The sequence below is a fragment of the Eschrichtius robustus genome, chromosome 1, assembly GCF_028021215.1.
Source record: "Eschrichtius robustus isolate mEscRob2 chromosome 1, mEscRob2.pri, whole genome shotgun sequence".
NCBI lineage: Eukaryota > Metazoa > Chordata > Mammalia > Artiodactyla > Eschrichtiidae > Eschrichtius > Eschrichtius robustus.
Genome location: NC_090824.1, coordinates 162,895,517 through 162,918,501, shown reverse-complemented (window position 1 = coordinate 162,918,501; position 22,985 = coordinate 162,895,517). Strand labels below are relative to the sequence as shown.

The following is a 22,985-nucleotide window of genomic DNA, read 5'->3' as shown; positions in this document are numbered from 1 at the left end:
GTGGCACCCTTAACGCATGCGCACCCTGCACGCAGGCACGCGGCGCGGCCCGTCCCGCCCATCCAGGAGGCGGGGCCGTGCGGCCTGGGCTCCGCCCCGGAGCGTCCGGCCCCGCCGCGGGCCCCGCCTCCAGCTGGCCGGGAACTGCCTAGAGCCGGGATCCAGCTGGCTGAACCGGGCGGGGAGCGCCTGGGAACTTTAAGGAGAGGGCGGGCCTGGGGGCGGTGGCTCCAGGAGCGGTTGCCGCGGGGACTGGGCGGTGACGCGGCCCGAGGGCGGAAGTGAGAAAGTTGCCGGCGTCCCGAGAAGAGTTGGCGGAGCTGTACGCGCGGTGCGGCAATGGGAGGCTCGGGCAGTCGCCTGTCCAAGGAGCTGCTGGTCGAGTACCAGGTGCGTGAACTGCCAGTCCCCAGGGAGTTTGCGCGCGGCCCGGCGCTCGGGGGGGAGGGGGGTGTCCCCGAGCGGCGGCAGGGCGGCGGACGCGGCCTCTGGCCCCGGGCCGCCCGCTGACCCCCCGTCTTGTTTTGCCTTCCAGGACTTGACGTTCCTGACCAAACAGGAGATCCTCCTGTAAGTGCTGTCTCGAACCTCACCTCCGGGATCTTCTAGGGACGACTTCGGGGGTGGGGGGCGGGGGAGGCTCTGTCTTACAGGTGGGCAAACTGAAGCCCCGCCAGAGGGAGGGGCAGGGGCCTGCCTGAGGTCAGGAGCTGAGCCGGAACTGGAGTGCAGGGCCCCGGGCGCTAGGCTGTGCCCTCTTCCCGGCACGACCTCCCCGCTGGCGCCGGCGGCCGCAGCTGTGCACCATGGACTCACCGCACAGCTTCCAGACAAAGTTGGGCGCTCTTTGACCTCGCTCCACTGGCTTCTGCATAACCGAAGTTCCTGCTCCAGTCCGGCAGGGGCTGCTGTAGTTCTGGGCTGCTTTACCTACAGGCAAAGCCAGAGAAGCCTTGGGGAGCCTGGCTCCTCCTTTACCTGAATAATACAGTAACCGTTAACGCTTATTGAGCACTTACCATGTGCCAGGCTGTGCTACGAGGTTGTCTACATTACCTAATTTAACCCTCACGACGGAGATATGGGGACAATGAAACAGTTTGATAATTTGCCTAAGACTGAGTAGGAGGATTTGAACTGGGACTGGAACCCCCTTCCTAGCTGTGGGCAAGCTTTATGTGGCCAGGGCACTTGAGTGAGAAGATTCCTGAACTTCTCTGGGCAAAAATAATCCCAGTGGGAATGAGATGGTGCCTAAGGAGGAGATAGTTCAAGGTAGCTGCTTTGAGGAGCAGCAGGAGATTCTTGAAATGAGAACGAGATTTCAGTTCAGCTCTTTTCATTTGTTCTTCAGGGCCAACTTCTGGCTCCTTCCCAGACCTCTCTATCCCTCGGGGGGGTCTAGAACCAGGGCCCAGTGCCAGGGACACAGTGGGCCCACAGTCAATACCCATTGCAAGAATGGACTCCCAGCCTATACTGTCTTGTGATATATCTCCTCTTGGCTTATGCCTGAGACTCAGACATCCTGTGTATGGGGCTTAGCTCCTCACCTGGTTTATAATGGGTAGCAAGGCAAGGAGTGGGGATGTAATACACTCAGGAAGGGACAACAACAGTTTCCCCTCCTTCTGCCAGAGCCCACAGGCGGTTTTGTGAGCTGCTTCCCCAGGAGCACCGGAGTGTGGAGGAGTCACTGCAGGCACGAGTGTCCTTGGAGCAGATCCTCAGCCTTCCAGAGCTCAAGGTGCCAGCCCCCCAGCCTCCCTCTGCTACTCCTTTTGAGATCATGTGGTCACTGGTCCCCATTCTAGTCTTTTCCCTTTTTAGCCCTGATTTCCTGGGGGCTAGGGCTTTACCAAAATCATCCAAGGGAATTATATAGAAGGGTGTTTTGCAAACTGGGATTCTCAGACATATTCTTGGAGGTTCAAACAAGTTTTATCCTTTAAGAGGAGTTGAATTACCTTATTAAAACTTGAGAAACCCTATTCCAGAGGCTGATTGCTCTCCATAGGGCTGCTGTGAAAATTGCTATGCAAAGTGCCTGGCCTAGTGCCTGTAACACAGTAAGTGCTCAGTTAAATGTTTTGTGTTTTAAAGTAACTAGCCTATCTTGTTCTCTTTGCTTAGGATGCCTTCCTCTTCCTTCTGTGCTCCCAGGCCTGCCTTTGGGTTAAGCTCTGACTCCTGGGAAGCCATCCCCAGCTGGGTCGTTGGTCCTCCTGACCTCCGTGCTGGCCCCAAAGCGCTGATTGTTCTCCCCTCTAGAGCCTGAACTGTTCCCTCCAGCTTCCCAGTGGGGTTTGAGTGTGTGACTTGGGCTGCATCCTGTGGCATTCATAGAAGGCTTTCTTGCCTAGGCCAACCCCTTCAAGGAGCGAATCTGCAGGGTCTTCTCCACTTCCCCAACCAGAGACAGCCTGAGCTTTGAGGACTTCTTGGACCTCCTCAGTGTATTCAGTGACACAGCCACCCCAGACATCAAGTCCCACTATGCCTTCCGCATCTTCGGTAAGACCCAGGGGCCGGGTGGAACACCACCCCTTCCAACATGGTCTTTGTGGGGGTACTGCTTGGGTGCTGGGGGTCAGGAGCTTGGAGCTCATCCTGACCACATCCTTTTTGGCTTCCTGTGTCTCTGCTTTCTAGATTTTGATGATGACGGAACCTTGAACAGAGAAGACCTGAGCCAGCTCGTGAACTGCCTCACGGGAGAGAGTGAGGACACACGGCTCAGTGCCTCAGAGATGAAGCAGCTCGTTGACAATGTGAGCAACGGGGCCGGGCTCGGCTGGGCTGGGCCGGGCCAGGGAGCAGGAGGGAAGGGTTGGGCTTTGGCCTGAAGCTTTCCCTTTCCCAGATCCTAGAAGAATCTGACATTGATAGGGATGGGACCATCAATCTTTCTGAATTCCAGCATGTCATCTCCCGCTCACCAGACTTTGCCAGGTATGACTGTGGTGCTCATTTGCTGCACTGAGTCTGTGATGTTATTATGGGAGGCGGTACCTGGGGTTAGAGAAAGCCTCCTGCTTCCTCTGAATGTATAAGAGTAGCTCTTCTTCTAGCGGGGACTCAGATATGGGACACAGCCCATTCCAAAAGGTCTTGGGGGAGAGGTAGGTAAGTTTGGGTTTAGTCCCTACCTTCCTCTGCCAGCAGAAAACCCAACGCACTCTTCTTTTGTTCAGCTCCTTTAAGATTGTCCTGTGACAGGAGCCACAGCGTGTGTCCCAGCACCCTGTCGAAGAAACTTTCCAGTTTCCAAGGTTACCTCTGTGTTGCCAGGGCCGGCCAAGCTGGCCCAGCCTGGAGGTGGCACTGTGCAGTCTTGCCCGGGACAGGGGAGGGTCCTCCACGTCGAAGCCTCTCCCCTTCTCACTGTCATTGTCATCGCTGTTTTTGTGTTTCTACTAATCAATAATAAAGGTTTAGAAGTTTTGAGCCTTTGTGTGACACTAGAAATGCTGGCATGAGGAAGGAGTGGACTTGTAGGAGCCTTGGGTCACACTGGGAATAAGGATCTAAAGAAGCGGACAGCAGGAAGTCAGGCTGTACCCCGCGCTTCCCACCCCTCTCTTGTGAGGGTGTGAGTATGAAGGGTAACGTGAGGGGTGGAACTCTTCTGTATCCTGATTGTGGTGGTAGTTACATGAATTTCTACATGTGTTAAAACTTGCAGAACTGTGTACTAAAAGAAAAAAGTTAGTTTTACTGTATGATCATTTTAAAGATAAAAATTCTTTTCAAGTTAAAATAAGAAAACTCAAGACCTTGTCCCCTGTGCCCCATCCCGGAACTGAACTGGGGATGCAAAGTAAAGGGACTGAAGTAAAGTGAACAAGTCCCCTCCCCCACCCATCAGTGTTTGGTTAAACTCCCCACTTTAAGAAACTGGCTCTGCTGGGAGGTGTGGTTGGCCAGGCTGGGCTGGCTCTGGCCCACTAGCACCTGAAAGAGGAGGCCTAGAACCTCCCAGAACTCAAAGAACTATACCAGCCTCAAAAAGCAACAGTCCTTTGCTTTTTGGAAGGGGCACGATTCAATTTCAATTCTTTAGATTTTATTTAAAAAAAAAAAAAAAAGTAAAGTGCATTTTATTAAAAAGAATACAAAACCCACATAAACTCAGGGCCCCTGTGCTGGGCAGTATCAACATACCGTAGAGTGGAGGCTGCAAGGTGTAGGGGTGAACTGGGGACTGGTTTTGAAGAGGAGGCCAGGGCAGGTGTGGGGAAAAGGGACACAGGTTTGCAGGCTGGGATGGAGGAAGGCAGGCAACAGTCTTCCTGGAATTCTGAGGGAAGGTGTACATTGTCATATACACTCTCCTGGGCTCACGCTGCCCTCTGTCTCTCTCATGTGGCCGCAGCCTGATACAGGCCGGAAAGGTCCAGGAGGTGGGTCTGAGCCCAGGGCCTCGTGAGGGCTGTGGTGCCAGCGTGGCCCTCCGGTCCCTGAGGTGACAGAACGATGGCTGCAACAACTTGGCCAGCTGGCGAGGCTGGACCCACTGGAGCCCGAGCTGGCCCCTGGCTCTGCTGTGAGAAGGGGCAGCCTGTGGCAGTAGGATAAGGCAGAAGGTGGAAGAGGCCAGTTGGTGTGGGATGTCCAACTCTGTCTCCAACAACCACTTTGCATGAGCCCTCCCAGTCCGGAGGCTGGGCTGGCCTGGCCGTGTGCATGGCGTTCTGTGTTCTCTCACTGTTTTCTCTTGTTTCACATTTTCAACTGTTTTGAAACAAAGGGCTCAGTTTACATAAGGAGCACTGTTCTGCCCACTCGGGCAGGCCCTGATCTTCAGCCAGGCCCTGTGGGGCTGTGGCCATCTGGGGTGGAGGGGCCTTGCCTCTCGACAGCAGGCGAGCTGGCTCCATCGCTCCCGAGGGCTGGGCACGGCGGCTGTGTTCCACGAGGAGCAGAGGTCCAGCAGACCCTCTCTGAGCACTCCTGGCCCCTAGAGGGAGGCTGCCTCTAGAAGTCTGCTCTCAAACCACAGAGTCCCGGATTTCAGAGCCCAGGCGGACCCGGGGCCGGGGACACACCGGGGACACCTCCACGAAGCTGTCCTGGATACTGAGCGGCCTCTTCTCTGACTCTGTGAAGACCCGGGGCCCTGGGGAGCTGTCCGACAGAGCCTGGTAGCCTCGGTGGTCGAGTAGGGTGCTAGGGGGGCCCACGCCATTGAGCGGCCGGGTCTCAGGTGGCAGTACCACTGGGCGGGTCTTGGGGTGCACGCTGGCACACTCCCCCTGCTTGAGGAAGACTTTCATGCCGCCCCGGTGCCGGTAGAGGAAGAATAAAATGAAGAGCACCATGGCGAACACGAACAGTGCGCACATCACTAGGAACTCGGTCCAGTAGGACTTGTCTGCACCCCAGCTGGCCTTGCCCCCGGCTGGTGCGCTCACCCGAGACGTGTTGATGATGACGGGCACGCTGCCACTCCGGTCTGCTCGGTCTGCCACTGCGTCGTCCACCACCTTTGGGCAGTAGCTGGCCTCCAGCTGCCGGAAGCCCTCCTCCAGCGACCAGCACTGGAACTCCCCCAGCTCCTGCTGGCTGCCCACCAGCAGCAGGTCCCCGGTGGACAGCACGCGGCAGGAGGCCGAGGCATTAATGGGGACCCCGTTGTGCAGCCAGAGCCGGGTTGCCAAGTTGGAGAGGAGGGGGCAGGCCAAGGTGTTCACTGTGTGGGGCTGGAACTGGACTGGCTCACAATGCTTCTCGCCTGCAGGCAAAAGAGGCACAGTCCCGGGTAAAGGGGCTGGTGTCCACGGTAGCCCCAGGCTCACCCACCTCCCTCTGGGCTATGGTCCTCATGCTGTAACAGCAACTCTGGGGACTTCGGGGACTGGGGGTCTCACTTGCCAGGGTCCTGCTTGCAGGGCCAAAGGGGTGAGGAAGTGAGGAAAGGCATTTACACACAGCAGTGGCTGCAGGAGCCTTCTAGGCACGCTTGACCCCCACCTCTCCTCCACCCTCTGACGGGGCACCTTACCTCTTGGTACAGAAGTCCGGCCCTTGGACGAGGAAGTGTTGCAGAGTTCCCTGGCATTGGCCCCCTCGATGTCCTGGATCCATGGCCTGAGGACCAAAGAGAGTCCGGGATGGGCCAGGAGCCCCCGCAAGACCGCATCTGCCCACCCTCCGTGCAGCATACACCCTCACGCAGCCCTGCAGATGTGGGCCTGGGGAAGGGCTCGGGGACCACCAGGCCCAAAGAGGGGGTGAAAGGCAAGCGGCTTCCCTGGGTGGATTCCCCACCCCGCAGGGTTTGGGCCGGCATCTCCTCTGTCTACACAGTATTTACTTCAGTTAAAAGTTACTGTAGGGGGCTTTCCTGGTGGTGCAGTCGTTGAGAATCTGCCTGCCAATGCAGGGGACAAGGGTTCGAGCCCTGGTCTGGGAAGATCCCACATGCCGCGGAGCAGCTGGGCCCGTGAGCCACAACTACTGAGCCTGCGCGTCTGGAGCCTGTGCTCCCAACAAGAGAGGCCGAGATAGTGAGAGGCCCGCGCACCGCGATGAAGAGTGGCCCCCGCTTGCCCGAACTAGAGAAAGCCCTCGCACAGAAACGAAGACCCAACGCAGCCAAAAATAAAATAAATAAAAAAAAAAAAAAAAAAAAAAAAAAGTTACCTTAGGGACTTCCCTGGTGGGCCAGTGGTAAAGAATCCACCTTCCAACGCAGGGGATGTGAGTTCGATCCCTGGTCGGGGAACTAAGATCCCACATGCCACGTGGCAACTAAGCCCACGTGCTCTAGAGCCTGTGTGCCACAACTAGAGAAAAGCCCATGTGCCGCAACGAAAGATCCTGTGTACTGCAACTGAGACCCAGTGCAGCCAAATAAATAAATATTAAAAAAAAAAAAAAGGTACTGTAATACTTCCCTGAATTACAAAAGCAGTGAGTTGAGCTCTTAGAAAAAGTCTGGAAGGACAGCTGGATCTGTATGTATGTACCTGTCTCTTTTAAAGCAATGCACATGCACTGATTTGTTTTTAGAAAACCGGAAAAAAACAAGCACAAAGGCTAAAAACATTACAAAAGTCACAACCATCCAGCGAGAATGGCAGGCAGCATTTTTTTGAGTGTGCCTTCAGGTGTACACATGTGTACGCATACATGGTGTTTTGAAATATAAAACTGGAACCAGGTATCCCCTTGAGTGAAGTATGTACACTACAAATAGGACAGATCCCATATTTACTTAAAATATGTGTATTTTTATTTTACACATATGTAGAAAAATCTGGGGGGATATATATTAAAATCTCACTGTAAGTCTCTCTAGGTGGTAGGATTAGGGTAGTTTTTATTTGTTTATCTATTTTTTTCTATATGAAAATTTTAAATCTAAGTAAGTGATTTTGAAAACAGTTTTTAATGGGTTTGTTTGTTTATTTTTGGCTGCACCACTTGCAGGACCTGAGTTCCCCAATCAGGGATCGAACCTGTGACCACTGCAGTGGAGGCGCAGAGTCCTAACTACTGGACCGCCAGGGAATTCCCTTAATGGGTTTGTTAACGGACTGTTATGTAGCCGTTATTTTTTGTTCCTTAACTACATTCACGTGCCGGTCGACATTCTCCTGCAAAGCTTTTCATAGCTCTGACATTTCATACTTTACCAAATCTTGTCTCTGCTTTACAGATGGGTAAGGCAAACATAATTTATCGTTTGAACTATAACACTTAATGAGAGTCAGAAGGGGAGCTGATTAATAATTATTCCCAGACAGTGGACACAAATGAGGCTGTGTGGTGATTCCACAGAGGGCCTAGGGAAGGCACTCGGAGGCCTAGTGCATATGGATGGATGAGTGGGTGGGGCCTTCAGGAGCTCTCACCTGGAGGCCACCGCAGGCCGGTAGAGGCTGACGTGCTTGCAGCTGGAGCCGCTCCAAGCGCAGTAGGGGTCCCGGGCCAGGAGGCAGTCCCCGCAGCTCTGGTACAGGCTGCAGTTGGCCACGGGCACCTGGACCACACCCGAGTGTGAGGCACCATACAGCAGTCCCTGCACAGGCATGGGGGATGAGAAGCAGGCGTGGGCAGCCAGGGCCACCACCCAGAGCTGCACCCGGCTCGAGTGCACACAAAAGCCACCCACAGGGGGCCTCCTCTCATGCTCCCGGGCCCCCACATTCTGAGAGCTTATGCCAGGAGCCTGGATCTCTCCATCCGGCTGGGGCGGGGGTCAGGCACCCCAAGCACGCTGCTTGGACTCCTCCTCTGCTCACCCTGTTGGCATCCAGGAGCAGGTTCTGCACGGGCTGTCCTGATGAGAAGATCTGGAGCTCCTCAATGATATGCACCTCGGGGCCCACACTCACTGCCTTGTGCAGCCAGCCGTCACCTGCAACATGGACAGCACTCAGGCCCGGCGCGGAGCCTGAGGCCCACGTCCCAATAGCTGTGCCCCGTTGACTCCGAGCCTGCCCTGCTGTGGGCACTCACTAGTGCCTAGGAAGAGGACGTCGTAGGTGCGCTGCAGGCCAGGGACGCGGTGGACAGCCACACGCTGGTAGCGGGCCTGGGGCTGCAGGAGTAACAGGCGGCTGCGGACCTGCCCGTCCATCAGGAAGTGGTCCTTGAGGAAGTTCAGCACACGGTCGGGGAGCTGCAGGGACGAGCTGATCTTCCTTTCCCGGGCGCTGTTGTTGATGCACTGAAGGAGAAGGCGGTGGCTTGAGGCGAGTGGCACTTAGGGCAGGAAGCAGGATGTGGGTCCTGCAAATCCCACTGGGACTGCCGGCCCTGTCTCCCCAGTGAACAGCAGGGGTACCTGCCCCGCCCTTGGAAGCCACAGCACAGCACTCCAGTTCTGCGAAGCCAGCGCGCTGATCTACAGGCCTAAGGGCAAAGCCCAGGGTGTGGGGCGCCCAAGGGCCCCGGCTGCCAGGGTCTACCCCTCTCTGCCCACCAACCATCCCTCCTTCCTGCCCACCATTCCCCCACCCTCTTCCGCAAGCCTCAAGAAGCATGACCACACTTCCTGCTCCTGTAGCATCCTTTCGCCAGTGCTCTCTCAGGATGCCCTGGCTGACCAAGGCTTCCTAGTGTAGGGGCATGAGGGTGCCTGCAGTTAGTTTCCCTTATTGCCAGGGGGCGCTTCCTGATTCTCTCTGCCCCAGGTCATTCTCTGTAAAAGCCCCAGGAATTAATACCCTGGAGTGACCCTCAACTGCACAGGAGTTGGTGACAAACACCCCAGTGGGACAATGCTGAGATGTGCTCCACGCAGCCTCCCAGGGCCCCAGGGAACGAGCTCCAGGTGCCCACAGCAGTAGCAGCTCAGTGACACACACTTTCTTAGCTCCACCCCTTCCTCCCACAATCCTGTTCCCTCCTGCTTCTTCCTGGGATCACCTCTCCTAAAAACTGCTGGCACTCACATCCTTGTCTCAAGGTCCGCTTTGTGGGGAGCCCATGAGGCTGGAAGGAAAGAAGAAAGGACTATTTCCCCATGGCCTGTCAGTCAATCAATAAATAAGGAGCTCACAGTAGAGTTGGGGAGAGGCACGTGCAGTCAGCGTCCTGATGGGGGACACCCCTGCCCAGCCTAAAGCAGGTTTGAAGCCACCCCGACATTCATGGTCACATCTAACTCAGAAAGACAAGCAGGCCTGGGCTTTGTCCCCACTTTCAAGGTGAGAAAACAGACTCAGAGAAAGCAAGTGATCCCAGCACGGTTGGGGACCCATCCTCCCAGCACGGGGGCAGCACTCACTGCGCCAGGCCGGGGCGAGGGCACCGGGTGGGTCACGGTGTACCACTGCTGCGTCTCGCGGTTCACCTCCTTGTAGAGGCCATTGAAGGCCCTCTGCACGTCCCTCATGGTGAAGACACAGATGGCAGAGCCTTCTGTGGTCCCCCTGTGCCTACCAAGGAAGTGGCCAGATTAGCCCAGGAGCCCTGGGGCTCACAATGAGGCCAGCGGGGCCCAATCCCTGCCCCAACTCGTCCCCCCCACCCTGTTCCCAGCTAGGTCCTGGGGGCCCTACCACTGGGATGTGAAGACCCCGTAGAAGAGGGTGTCACGCCATTCCTGGGGGCTGGGGCTCAGCGTGAAGACGTCTTGCAGTACGTTGAATGGGAAGCCATCGTCAGGCCGCAAGCACAGCAGCTGGGCCTTCAGGAAGGACGTCCAGCGCTGCTGCAGGACCCGCTCGCCTCCCTCATCACCCTGGGAGAGGGAGAGAGGGCCTGGGCTTAGGCATGAGCAGGGGTGGGACACTTGGTGCTCCTCGCTGCCCCCTCCCCAGTGATGGCTGAGACAGACGCCAGGAAGAGCCAGACAGACCCAAAGCCAGGCCTGAGTCCATTTCAAATCAAGAAGACTTGAGGTGGCAGCCTTCAGGTCCCCTCACCGGGAGGCTAGCTAAGTAAATGACAGCGCTTTCCTTACTGTGGGACACCAGGGAAAAAGACGAAGGGGAGTCTATCTACAAATGTGGAAAGATGTCACGATTCACCGCTGAGCAAAAAGGGAAGCTAAAGAATCACATTACAGTATAACTCTTGTTTGTACATGGTTTTAAATAATATAAATACGTATGTATTTACACACATGCCAAAAAAAAAAATTAGCAAGGAACACTCTAACTTGTTAACAGTGGTCACTTCTTGTGGTAGGACGGTGGGATTATAACACCAATAGTTGACAACTAGTGGTTGCTCATCACATCTCTAAAAGCCCTACACAGATCGTAACAACCCTGAGGGAGTTTTGTTATGATTCCCACTGAACAGAGATGGAAACGAGCAGATTTCTCAGTAAGGAAACTGCCCAAGATCACATGACCTGCAGGGTTTGAACCCAGGCAGCCTGGATCTGGAGTCTACGCTCTTAATAACGATACCACGGTGCGTCTTATCTTGTAAGTGATTTTCGTGTGTACTTTTCTACATTTTCATGTTTTTTAAAATAAGGAAAAACAGAGACATTTTAACTGAAAAGGAGAGAGAGAAAAGCCAGTAGCCGAGCCGTTCCTCCTGGAGGACAGGAGAAGGCCACAGGTGCGGGGCCTTCTGGGTCTATACCCGAGGAGCCTTCGGGGTCTCTGGGATGGCCCGGCCTGCTCACCTTGCAGACACGGGCAATGCGGGACACGATGGTGTTCTCAAAGAACTCAAACTCCTGGCCAGTCTCGCTGAAGAAGAAGTAGATCTTGTCATCGTCCCCTTGCAGGCTGCCCAGGCTCTCGGGAATGTAGGCTGAGGCCACAAACGCTGGGTCTGTGGGGGCCAGTGGGGAGTGCAGTCAGCCCAGGGATCCCAGACAGGCAAGGCTCTGTTCTCAGGCCCTGCTGGGGGGACAGGGCCCCCTCCCTGGGGCCCCGTGACAGCCCACTGGGAGGGGCGAGAGGACTTCACCTTGTAGCCAGTTGAGGGAGCTCTCAGTCTTGGTGGGGCGGAGGCTTTGGCTCCGTGAGATGGCCGGGTCATTCCCCTGGAAGCTGCTGACTGTTCCAGTGTACAGCTCGCCATCTGCCAAGAGGACATTCCCATGGGAATGAGCCCTCAGCACAGCCCCTTCCCGCTCAGGGCCTGGAGTGACACGAGTGCTGCCCTTCTTGTTTGAGGAGGACAGAGGAGGGAGTAGGAACTAAGAAAAGCCAACCCGAGGGCAGCCCCAGGTCGCCGCACCCCCTGGGAATCGGTGTGGCATGACCCACCAGCTCAGACCTGGGGCCCACCCTGCTCCCCTGCCCGCCCTCACATGGAGCCTCAGTGAGCCCATCCTGCCCACTGACCCCCAACACTCACCCACCACCAGGGCCGTGGACTTGAAATTGGGGTCAAAGGGACAACGGCCCTTGCCATCTTCCAGGAGGATGTTCCCCACCACGTCCTGTGCCAGAGTGAAGTTCTCCATGTTCTGCAGGGGGTAGATGGGAGAGCTCAGGGGCACACCAGGGAGTGAGCGGGCTCGGCGGGAGAACAGGGAGGTGTGCTGGAGAGAAGGGAGGGGTCTGACGGGCCGTCCTTCTCATCCCGGCACCTCGGGCACAGTCCCAGCACCGTCTCACCAGGACCTGACGCGGTGGGCACTGTTGCCCCACGTAGCAGAGAGGAGAGGAGGCTTAGAAAGGCAATGTGAGCCAGGAAAGGGCAGCGACATGATTCAAACTCAGGTATGTCTGACTCCAAAGCTGATTGCTCCAAAGCCTCAAAATGCCACCCTTTATGAAGGCGTGCGTAGGGCAGAAACGTAAGGGTATGAGTGTGTTGAGGAGGGTGGACGAGGTGGGCTGGCGGGAATTGAGTGAGGGCGGGGGAAAGAGCTGGAGGAAGCAAGAGGGTGTGATTGTGGGTCAGTCAGGATTTTTGTGCCTGGGGAATCCCACCCCCCGCCGCCCCCTGCAGGGCAACCTGGTCATCAGGGCTGGGGCTGGGCCTCAGGGCTCTCGGGGCCCACTGCTGTCAAGAAGCCTCCCCCTGGGCCCTGCCCTTTACCAGGGGTCAGTGCTAGAGACCAGCTCCCTGGGGCACAAAGACAGGCAGTTCCCAGGCCAGCCGCGGGCGAGCCCGGGGTGAGGAGGGGCACTCACAACGTAGGTGCACACGGGGCTGAAGGCCGCGGTGCCACAGGTGAACAGGTGGCTGCTGTTGAGTGGCAGGAGGATCTTGATGTAGTTTTGACAGTCCCGCTGGAGGAGGGAGGAGGATGTCAGGCCCAAGCAAGCCACCAGGGGGCACCGCCGAGCCCTCCCCACGGATGCAAGGCCAGCCCTGGGGGTGAGGCCTCTGCTCCCCAGTACTCAAATCCTGGAGTAAATGAGGCTCCAGGAGCCTCGTGGGGCAGAGCAGATGGAGGACCACGGAGCGTGTGTGCAGGAGGGGGACCTTGGGTCTCAGGTAGTTCCGTGATTGGAAAACTTCTCTTCAGTCTGGGGTGAAGGCACAGAATCCCTCCCTTTTGAGCTGTCTCGGCCCCACCTGGTGAGGCAGCTACGCCCAGAGCAGGAGGAAACACGCAGCCCTGAACCCTGGGCCCCAGACTTGCGGATCGCCTCCGCAAGCGTGTCTAACAGGCATCTCCTACTGAGCTTCTGATTGTTCCCCCAAAACTCTCTCCTCCGGCATCTGCCCCCTTGCACTGACGGCTACTCCACCTTCTCAGTTCCTTAGGCCCCGAGCCTCACAGCCAGCTTTGCCTCTCCTCTGATACCCGCCACCCCGGTTCTTCCATCAGGAAATCCTGGTGGCCCCATCTTCAAAATACATCCGGGATCCGACCATTCCTCACTCCCTTTATTGGTCCAACCCTGGTCCGGGCACCATCGCCTCTTGCCCCTCACTGGTCTCCCTCCCTCTGTCCTCGCCGCAACGAGGCCGCTCTCCACCACGGCGGCCAGAGGGACCTTTTGCAAACGCACGCCAGGCCACGTCACTGCCCTGCTCAGCCAGCCAGTGGTTCCCCACATACCTCACTCAGAGTGAAATCTATAGTCCTGTTCCTCCTCCATGTCAACTCCCTCACCTCATTTGAGCCAAGTAATCTTGGCTCAAATGTCACTTTTTAAATGAAGTGTAACCTGACCACCTTTTAAACCTGACCTTCTTTTTCACAATGATATAATAACCAGTGTCTAAAAGCACCTGGGCACAGAGCAAGTGCTTAATACATTTCTGCTGAATAAAAGAAATCAGGGGTGGCCAGGACTTGAACCTGTGTCTTGACCCCAAGTCCGGTGCTCTTCTGCCTTCACCTTAACTGCCCTCTGCTGCACTCAGGACCAGGAAGGCCTCTGGGAATGGTGGGGAGTCCTCCCAGAGAACCCCAGGCTGGACTGGCTCCCACCCAGTGGTCTGGCCAAAACCAAGCCAGGATTATGTCAGACCTGCTACATCAGGCACCACCCTCAGAAGGACAGACTCCCACCCCCACCCAATCAGTGCTCATGCTGGAAGCTGATGTTTATTTGGCACTTATTATGTGCCAGGTGCCTTATGTCTATTAGCTCATTGAATCCTCACGGTAAGTCCAGTGAGACAGGCATCATTATCCCCATTTTACCAAGGCTCAGAGAGGCAAATCTACTTACTTGTCCAGTGTCACAGACATAGTAAGTATAGGGCTGAGACTCAAACCCAGGTTTGGCCATCTCAGAAGCCTATGCCCTTTCTACCACAGCTCGCTGCATCTGCTCCCACCTCCTGCCTCCATCCCGGGCCCAGATCTACCACCCTCCATCCCTCCTTCAGCCCAGGTCACCTCCAGGTGCTAGCTCACCTGTGGGTCCTTGCCCTTGAAGCTGCACTGCTGTTTCCTCTCTGCATCTGCGCTCCACAGCAGCTGGGGAATTAGAAAGGGGAAGGTAAGTGTGCAAGTGGAAACGAAGGATATGTCCCTCTTTTCCTTTCCCCTCTCCCGTTTGCATCATCCTCGGACCCAGAAGTTCCATCTTCCCCACTGGCATCCTCCACCCAGGCTAGCCATCCCCGGGCATCATCTCACCTCCTGGTACCCCCCGCCTGGCAGGAAGCTGCCGCTGCTGTTGAGTGCAAAGAGGGCCTCTCGAGCACCCACGTATAGAGTCCTGCCATCCCTGCTCAGCAGGAGGGCTGTGTAGTTGGAGATGTGATCCACTTCAAATCTGAGAAGTGACTGCTTTTCAGAGCCTGGAGAGAGGACGATCGATGGACATTACCTCCTGGGGGCCCCCCTCCCACAAGAACCCTCCTATACCAACCTCTAGAATGCGCCGATCTGACTGAAGGTAGATCAGCAAAGCAGTGGGTGGCATGGGGCTGGGGACAAGGCGATCGGATTTAAGGGGAGCAGCATTCCCGGACCCTCAAACATTATGTATGAGACAAAGGCACAATGATGAATGTAAAAGAACATCAATTATAGCACCATTCACGTTAATGAAAAATTGAAACAACCTAAATGCCCAACCACAGGGGACTGGGTGAAAATAAACCCAAATACTTCCTTTGCTGGAATACTATGCAGCTGGTAAAATGCTGTTGTATTAGAAACTCCAGACCAACAAGCAAACAGTTACATAAAAAACCATGGTCAAAATATGAAGCGAACTAAAATATAAAGTGATGGATTTTGAGTACCTGACGGAATATAAGAAAGGAAAGTATATTTAACATTCTCCTTTGAGTGGGGTTAGACCCAAAGAGAAGGACTTGTAAGCACAGCCCACTCCTGTGGGCTGCAGTGAACATGATTTACAGAGGAACGCAAACATGGGGCGCTGGTCTTCAACTATACTGCCTCACAGTCACTCATGGAAGATTTATGGTTATTAAACAGAATGTAAATGTTACACTGAATGTACAACAGACAGGCATTGTGATGCTGGGGGCCAGAGGAGTCAAGGAAAAAGTCGAGTCTCCATATCTTCCTCTGAGAGCAATGAGGGCCACAAGAGACTGTCCGTGGTTAGTGGAACAAGACACTGAGGCTTAAGTATATTATTTTATTTTATTTTTCCACCCCTCCCCCCGCCCCGCCCCCCGCATGTGGGATCTTAGTTCCCTGACCAGGGATCGAACCTGAGCCCCCTGCAGTGGAAGCTCCCCCTGCAGTGGAAGCTCAGAGTCTCAACCACTGGACCACCAGGGAAGTCCTTAAGTATCTTATTTTAAATTGCAAAGGTAACCAAATATAGTGGCAGAAAATGTTTGGAGGAAGTGGGGAAGGGTGATGGAACTGATGGAAAGCTTTATTTTTCTCAGCAGCAAGTCAGTAAGTCAGATAAGCCAAGAAATCGTGGGATAAGCGTTTTACTTAAGTGGAGGAAACCACTGTATAACAAGAAGTCTAAATGATTAAAATTGCCCCTTTTACCCAGGCCTGGGGCTGGGGAAGACTGAGGCAGTTACTGCTTTTCACAATAAGTCCTTCTATGCTTAAAAAAAAAAATTATGTGCATGTATCTTTGATATAAATTTCAAGTATCTTTCATTAAATGAAGGTTATAGAACAGTATGCATAGTTAGATTCTATTTGTTTGTGGGAAAAATATAAACATAGAAAAAAATCCAGAAGGATGAATCACAAAATGCTGGAAAGCGGTATCCCTGGTGGAATTACAGGTAATTTTTTTTCCCTTTGCACTTGTTACCATTTTTGGATTCTACAGGTTATACTTGTGCAATGCTAAAGAAATAAATTAGAGAGAAGAAAAGGAAGAAGAAGAAAAAAATAAACACACACATCTATCCACCACGATACCATCTGTGCTTTCAGTGACTAATGGATTTGGAGAGAAATTATTTTAAAAATTCAAAGCAGCTGATAAGAAAAGAAAAACAAGCAAAAAGCAGCCACCCTACCCAACCCCAGGCATCTCCTAACTGACCGGTGGATTGCAACCACGAAGACAAATAGTTTCATGAAGCTGAGGAAGCAAAAAATGCAACATGCCAACAAAGCAGTTGAGAAGACAGCTTCATGTGTGTTTACATGGTGAGTGTTTTTACATACCCCCGGCCTGGTTCCACAAAGGGCAAGGAAACACAAAGAAAAGAAGGTAGTAAAATATAAACACTAAAATCAGGAGTGGAGGAAAAAACACATCTGAAGAAAACATCTAAACCAGAAACGAAGGACAGGTTTCACATAAGCAGGTCATAAGGTCCTCACACAGCTACCAGAGATGGGCTCCACATTTAGTGCTGAGCCTCCCAGTGGTCAAAGAGAAAACGGAAATCAAGTTACCTTGTCCTCATTATTCAAGAGGAAGAACACATACCAGCCTTTCTGGAGAAGCCAAGCTTTTTACCTGGCTGCTAATGGTGAAGGAAGCCCTTCGGTAGGACTTCCTAGCACATATACTGGGACATCCCACCAGCAAACAGGAATGACGGAGTTTCCAAGGCTGTTCACTTCCTGATGAGGGTGGGTAGTATCACAAGGTACCAGTGCAGGAATCTACAGGGAATCTGCAACTAAGTGGCTTGTCACTCTAGAACCAGAGCCAAAACAGGGACTGCTCTGGGAGTTCACAGGGCAAAGTCCAGCCTAATGTCCGGAACCTGAACTCTGTTACTGAAACCACACAGGGCAGCTGTGGTCTGGAGAAGTTAAGGCCTCTCTTTGAACACTTAAGTCCAGAATCACACTAGACTCCAGGTCTTTTGCCTCAAATTCCCAGCTCCTCACCACTTCCTATCAGCACTCTATATACTGGGAGGCCCAAGGAAAGTTTCCAGCACTAACCCCCTACTTTTCCCAACCAGAAAATTTCCCAACACGTAATTGGGGCCCAATTATGTTGCTTGTACTTTGTGCTGATGAGCTGGTCAGCCTTCTGGAACAAGCAACCTGACCATTTTGCATTCTGGTCCGGGAAGAACCGCCCCCCCAAAAGAGACCCCTCCCGTTGGCCACCACAGGAAGGTGTTGGGTAAACATGTTGCAGATATTAACTCCTTGGGTGCCCATGATGATCCTGTGAGGTAGAAACTGCTGCTATCTCCAGGTTACAAATGAAGAAATTGAAGCTCAGAGTCATTAAGCAACTTACAAAAAGCCCCACAGCAAAACAGAAGCTGTGATAGAAGGCCGGCTCAGGAGGTCTCCTCTCTGGACTCCTGGTCTGCAAACTGCAGGATGCAGCAAAAGCACCTGGAAGATCTAAACTCTAGATCCACGACCTGCCCCTGGAGACTCTGACGCTGCTGGCTTGGGATGGGGCCTGAGAACATGCAATTTTATGAGCTCCCAGGGGATTCTGAAGTTGGAGGCCCAAGGAGCACACTTTGAGAAGCACCGTGTAGGTAGGTCCTTTGTAGGGCAGTGTGGACATCATCTCACCGAACTCTAGTTTTCTCATATACATCATGGGGATAATGAAAATAAAACCCACAGCAGGCTCACAAGGAGTCAGTTAGACCAGGGCAAACGGCTACTGCAGTCCCTCCTCATCTTTTGCAGCCCTCCAGGCTCCTGACAGCAAGGGCTGGCTCACATATGCCCATGCTTATCTGCCTACAGAGGAGGGGCATTTCTACCCAGGCGGGTCCCGTAAGTCTGGGCAGGAGGCTGCTCTTGGAATCTGTCCAGATACCGAAATGCCAAAGGTCAGAGATAAGCTTGAGTCCAGGTGGCAGCTCAGACTCACTCAGGCCTGGGGGGTGTGGGGAGACTTGCCAAGGGTCATGCAGACATAGCACAGCCAGGTTGGAGGGCCAGCCAGGGCGCCAGCTGCCCAGCCCTGGTCCAGCCCAGCCCTCCAAAGAAGCCAGCTGCTCAAGAGGCCCCCATACCTCCTCCAGTCACACTGGGAGTCCAGTCAGTGAAACGGCCAAGGAACAGAAAATGCCTGGGAGAAACGGGCAAGGGGCCCCTCACACCACGCACTCCCATTCTGGGGGCGCTGCCTCTCCACCCCTCTGCCCTGAGTCTCTCAGACTCAAAGCCATGGTGTCCCGAAGGCCTGGCCCTCCGCAATCCCTCTTGCCCTGTGGACTTCACCAGGGCCAGTCAGTGGGGCTGGCTTACCAACTGGGAGTCTCAGTGCGACAGAGATTAGAAGCACAGACTCGAGTCAGAGACCTGGGTTCAAATCCTGCCTCTGTCACTTAGTGTCCGTTTGCTACCAGGACAAGCCACTTAACACCTTGGAGCTTCACTTTCCTTATCTGTAAAATGAGGATAATACCACCTCGCCTCATAGGATTGTTACAAAAAGAAATGAGATTATATATGTAAATAATAACATACATAATAATAACCCACATTTACTGGGAGCTTTACTCAAAACAACTTCGCACACGTTATCCCAGTGCTGGCACAGTGTCTGGCACACGATCAACACTCGAGTGGATCAAAAACAAAATCAAAAAGCCCTGCAGGAAAATCCAGCCCAGCGAGAGCTGCCAGAGAAACAGGGTTGCTTTGAAGAGCTGGGCCTCCCTGGTCCTCGTGGCTAACAAACTCATCCTGGGCCATTCTAACGTAGGCCTGCGTCTGGTCACATGAGGGGCTCACGGCCAAGCAGAGAGCTACAGCTCAGACACGGGCCGGTGTCAGGGGCCCATGCAGTGTGTGAGAGCTGGTCCCTGCTCGGCGGTGTTCTGAGTGGGGTTCCTGCCTCAGCTCGCCCATGTGTGTGTTTGTGTGTGTGTACACGCTACCACAGGGCTTGTCCATGCTTGTGTGTTCGCTCTGGGGTGCTATCTGCAGAGGTGACTAAAAGGAAGTGTTTGTGCACTCAGCTCCATGAGTGCTGGCCCACCTTGGGGTCAGTCTTAGTGTCTACCCTGCTCTCTGTGTGGAAAGAGAGTGCCTTGTGTGGTCTCCTGGGCTACCTGTGCTGCTCAGACATCCTCCACACCCTCTACGCAGCGGGTTAGTCCAGTGCAGAGAAAGCCGGGCTGCCTGAAGCTGTGGCCAGTTCTCCCAGGTGGGATGAAACCGTCCCATCTAGCCTGGGCAGGCCTGAGCCAGTGGCTTCTCCAGGGCTCCAAGAAGGCAGGATGGCGGCTGGCCTGGGGCTGTCCCACCTCGAGGCCTTGAGTCCTCCCCACCCTCGGCCTCGCCCTCGGAGAGGGTCAGAGCTACCTGCAGAGCCCCACTCCCACACCCTCAGGGCCTGGGCTCTCAGCAGGAAGTGATGCGGGAACAACTCAGCCCCCAGCCTCATCTAGAGTTTCTCCCCTGGCCTGTGACTCAGCCGGAAGCTTGGAGCTCCCTGGGGTGAGGCGGGAACAGGGCTCAGCACCATCCCCACCCCGGGCAGTCCCCACCCTGCCAACCAGGCGCTGCAGCAGGGCCCTGACTCAGAGCCCCGCCCCACCTTTCCCTCCACTGTGGCTCCAGGGGCACCACAGCTGACGCTGACCTGGCCTTAACAGTCCGCCGCCCACAGGCCCCAGCAGGACTAGGCCAGAAGACACCAGCTTCCCTGCGCAGTCAGGGCCTGGAAGGTGCTCCCAGCGGGAACGGGGGTGGGGTGTAGTGGGCAGCTGGCTGCCCCTCGGCTTGAATCACAAGGTCCCCAGAGAGGGGTCTGGGCCCTGGACAAACCCCTGAGAGCCTCCCAAGGCTCTGTTGGAGCACCTCTTCCCCAGGGAGTCACACGGGACCCTTGGACCCACTTGCACCAGCAGAAGCACCACCTCCAGGACAGGAGTGCTGACTCAGCAGCAAACTAGGGCAAGGCGGCCATCGACCTGGATGCCACCGACCTGTTTGTGCGTCCTCCTTCCCCCCCCCCGCCCCCCGCCCAATGTCGGGGCAGGGTGGCCAGACCGGCTGGAAGCGGCACGCCAAACTGCTGTCAACAGGCCAATGCCAGGGTAGCGACCCCAGCCAGGCAAGGGTCACTCTTGATAGGGGAAGGGGACTGTGTGCCACAAGTGCTCCCCATGGACTGAGGTAACCAAGAAAGAGGCAAGAAATCAAGGGAACCCAGCCTAGAAGCATCCTGTGTTCCTGGGGCATGCATGCTCAGGAAAGCCCGCTTCCCAGCTGGCTGCTGCTACCGCCCCAGGTGAGCTGGCCAAGTGCTCCTGCCAGAATCACCAGGTGGCCCCCACCCCTCTCAGACACCCTCCTTGTGTCCATCTGGACAACTGAGTCTTAACCCAGGACCTGTCATGGGCTGCCATCACCTTGGAAGCCTGACCCCCACCCGCCCACCAAGGACCAAGGTCAGCTCCTCTGGCCCTCTGCCCCGGGACTGGCTGTCCCCTCTCTCCTGAAGCCTCTACCCCCATCCTCCTCCTCTCAGAGGCCCCCCTTTTCTAAGGAAACTGGGGCCATCAGGCATAAACAACCTCAACTTCCCATCCTCCATCTCCTCAGAAACTGAATCCTGTGTCATCAACCTCTGCCTCTCAAAGAATTTTTTTTTCCCTCGATATCTATCCTAGAAATGTGTGTGCCTCCCTCCTCCCTTCTCAGCCAAACTCCTGAGAAGAGCCACCCAGCGCCATCTCCATCCCTTACCTCCCGCTCACTCCCTGCCTGGGGGTCAGGCCTGAACCAGGCCCACACTCGCCAGGGCCCGGGCATCGCCTTGCCGCCAAACCCCAGATGCCGAGGGGCACGGCCTGGCGGGGGTCCCCTGTCCTCTGGGGGTCTGCCACACCGATCTCAAGGGTCGCCTCACGTCTCCTTCACACTCCTCCCGGGCCTCCATCCCTCCAGGAGCTGATGCGCTGTAGCACTTACTCAGCACTTTAAATGGGCTGGTGCACGTAATTCTGGCCAGGTCGTTGTCAGGTAGGAATTACCATCTGCTTTTTTCGGGCGAGAGAACCGAGGCACACGTGAAATGATTTGCCCTCAGTTACCCAGTTAGGAAGAGCGGTGGAGCTGGGATTTGAACCTGGGTCACCAGCTCCCGAGTCTGTATTATTAATCACCTTCAGCCTCTCCAGGCCTCGCTCTTGAATGTTCTTGTTCACTAGGGTCGGCCCTTGGCCCTTGGGCCACACATCCATGCCCATCGCTTCAATGTCTTGGATGCTGGTAACTCCCAAATCTCTTCATCCTCCAGTATGCAGGTCGTCCTCCAGTACGCCAGACCCCACTATGCAGGAGACCCTCCACGGGCACCTCCTCCACTGCCCTCTTCCAGACCACTCCTCGGCTTGGGATCTTGCGTCTTTGGGTGGCACAGCTCAGCGGGCTGGAAACCTGTGAGTCGCACTTTCTATCTCCCTCTCCCTCACCGTGGACATCTAATCCATGCTCAAATCCTGCCAAGTCTCCCTCCTCAATGTTGTCCAAATCTATTCCCCTCACCATCCCCGCTACCTCGGGCCTGAACCGGGCCACTGCTCTCTCTCACCCGAGCCACTGCAGCAGCCTCCCAACTGGCCCCTGCCCCCAGCCCAGCTGCTACACTGAGGTCAGAGGGCTCTCTGGGGACTGTCACGGTCCTGTGTCCCTGTGTCCCAGCCCCTAATGGCCAGCCCTTGCCACATCCCCCTCCCATTTCAAAGGAGTGAACTTCAACTCAAGGTCCTATTTCTCCTCGCCAGTCTTTGCCCAGGCAGTCCCCCTGCCCGGAATGCCCTTCCTTTTGACTCCTACCCATCCTTTGAGACTCAGCTCAGTTTCGCCTCCTCCAGGAGGCCTTCCTGAATCCCCAGCTGGGCGAGGGCCCCTTCCCTGTGCACCCATCATTTCCTGCTCACACCTCTCGCGGTGCATTGGCCACATTGTTTGACGATGATGGGCCTCAGGTGCCTGTCTCCCTTACCAAGCTTTGATCCTTGAGGATCAAAACTGTCTTATTATTTGTAGTCCATATTTGTGTCATCTGGCCAGGGGAGTTCCAAGGAGTTGTTCAATAAACATTCGTTGACTGAATGAATGACTAACAGAGTCCCAAGTCCCAATTCAGGGTACTCTGGTCCAGGGACGGACACCAGATTCCAAGGGGGCAGTCCAGAGGTCCTGAAGCCTCATGATCGCGAGAGTGTGTCTGAGAAGCATGGCCCCTGCCCTGTCCCCTCCCCAGAGCTCAGTCCTGGAATCCCAGGGTCTAGATGGAAGTGTGACAGCTGAAAGTGCTGCAGGGAGACGGGAGAGGCCACAGGGACCGGAAAGCAGAGTCACAAGGTCTGTGTGTGAGTCCTGACTATTATCACTGACCAGTTAGACAAGATACCTGCCGTTTCTGGGAGGGAGTCCTCGCAGGGCTGCTGGGAAGACCAAATAAACGCAGCACGTGGAAATGCCAAGCTCCCAGGGTTAGGGGGCCACCAACAATTAGGATTGGCCCTACCCATGCCGCCCACCCACCCCCACTCCTCATCTTTGTTCTGAGTAAACTCCCAGCCCCTGGCCACCTTGGAAGCCCACTTGTACAGGGAAGGGGACAAGGGCAGGTGGGGGTGGCGCCTCCTACAGGCAGGAGCCCCTCTGAAGGGGTAGCTGCTGCTTCCCCCCAGACCATTGTTACTCAATGGAATGAGGGCTAAGCCTCATCAGGTCTTCAGAAGAGTTGGAAACCTGGATTTTTATAGAAAATTTCCTGAGTTTTAAATAT

At 55.1% G+C, this 22,985-nt stretch overlaps 2 protein-coding genes across 6 annotated transcripts in view; one reads left to right on the top strand and one right to left on the bottom strand.

Annotated features, from left to right (window-relative positions):
• Positions 1 to 240: 240 nt before the first annotated feature.
• On the top strand, positions 241 to 3,447 carry CIB1 (calcium and integrin binding 1). Of its 2 annotated transcripts, none has more exons than XM_068557833.1 (7): positions 241 to 390; positions 536 to 570; positions 1,639 to 1,747; positions 2,364 to 2,514; positions 2,653 to 2,771; positions 2,864 to 2,952; positions 3,195 to 3,447. In XM_068557833.1, exons 1-7 carry the CDS (start codon positions 340 to 342, stop codon positions 3,214 to 3,216), a joined length of 576 nt encoding a protein of 191 aa, XP_068413934.1. In that variant the 5' UTR covers positions 241 to 339; the 3' UTR covers positions 3,217 to 3,447. The 2 variants fall into 2 exon arrangements, with proteins under 2 accessions (XP_068413934.1, XP_068413924.1); XM_068557823.1 differs by having other exon boundaries at positions 2,849 to 2,952.
• Positions 3,448 to 4,693: 1,246 nt separating this feature from the next.
• Positions 4,694 to 22,985, bottom strand: part of SEMA4B (semaphorin 4B) — a 93,136-nt gene continuing 74,844 nt past the window's right edge. For 3 of the 4 annotated variants that reach the window (XM_068557766.1, XM_068557749.1, XM_068557755.1), the window contains 13 exons: positions 14,474 to 14,637; positions 14,249 to 14,311; positions 12,564 to 12,662; positions 11,779 to 11,890; positions 11,386 to 11,499; positions 11,096 to 11,247; positions 10,014 to 10,195; positions 9,740 to 9,890; positions 8,467 to 8,677; positions 8,250 to 8,365; positions 7,860 to 8,026; positions 6,005 to 6,090; positions 4,694 to 5,734 (listed from right to left, as the gene is read on the bottom strand). In XM_068557766.1, coding sequence (XP_068413867.1) covers positions 4,992 to 5,734; positions 6,005 to 6,090; positions 7,860 to 8,026; positions 8,250 to 8,365; positions 8,467 to 8,677; positions 9,740 to 9,890; positions 10,014 to 10,195; positions 11,096 to 11,247; positions 11,386 to 11,499; positions 11,779 to 11,890; positions 12,564 to 12,662; positions 14,249 to 14,311; positions 14,474 to 14,637 — 2,360 coding nt within the window. In that variant the 3' untranslated portion in view covers positions 4,694 to 4,991. Of the gene's footprint in view, positions 5,735 to 6,004; positions 6,091 to 7,859; positions 8,027 to 8,249; positions 8,366 to 8,466; positions 8,678 to 9,739; positions 9,891 to 10,013; positions 10,196 to 11,095; positions 11,248 to 11,385; positions 11,500 to 11,778; positions 11,891 to 12,563; positions 12,663 to 14,248; positions 14,312 to 14,473; positions 14,638 to 22,985 lie in introns of those variants that run through there. The other variant, XM_068557772.1, reaches the window with a different exon arrangement.

What these genes read in the sequence shown, in the direction of transcription:
- CIB1 (XM_068557823.1), top strand. Translation starts at nt 340, where the DNA reads ATGGGAGGCTCGGGCAGTCGCCTGTCCAAGGAGCTGCTGGTCGAGTAC. An exon ending in ACCAAACAGGAGATCCTCCT is followed by an intron (nt 571 to 1,638) that starts GTAAGTGCTGTC and finishes TCCTTCTGCCAG; the next exon opens with AGCCCACAGGCGGTTTTGTG. An exon ending in CTATGCCTTCCGCATCTTCG is followed by an intron (nt 2,515 to 2,652) that starts GTAAGACCCAGG and finishes TCTGCTTTCTAG; the next exon opens with ATTTTGATGATGACGGAACC.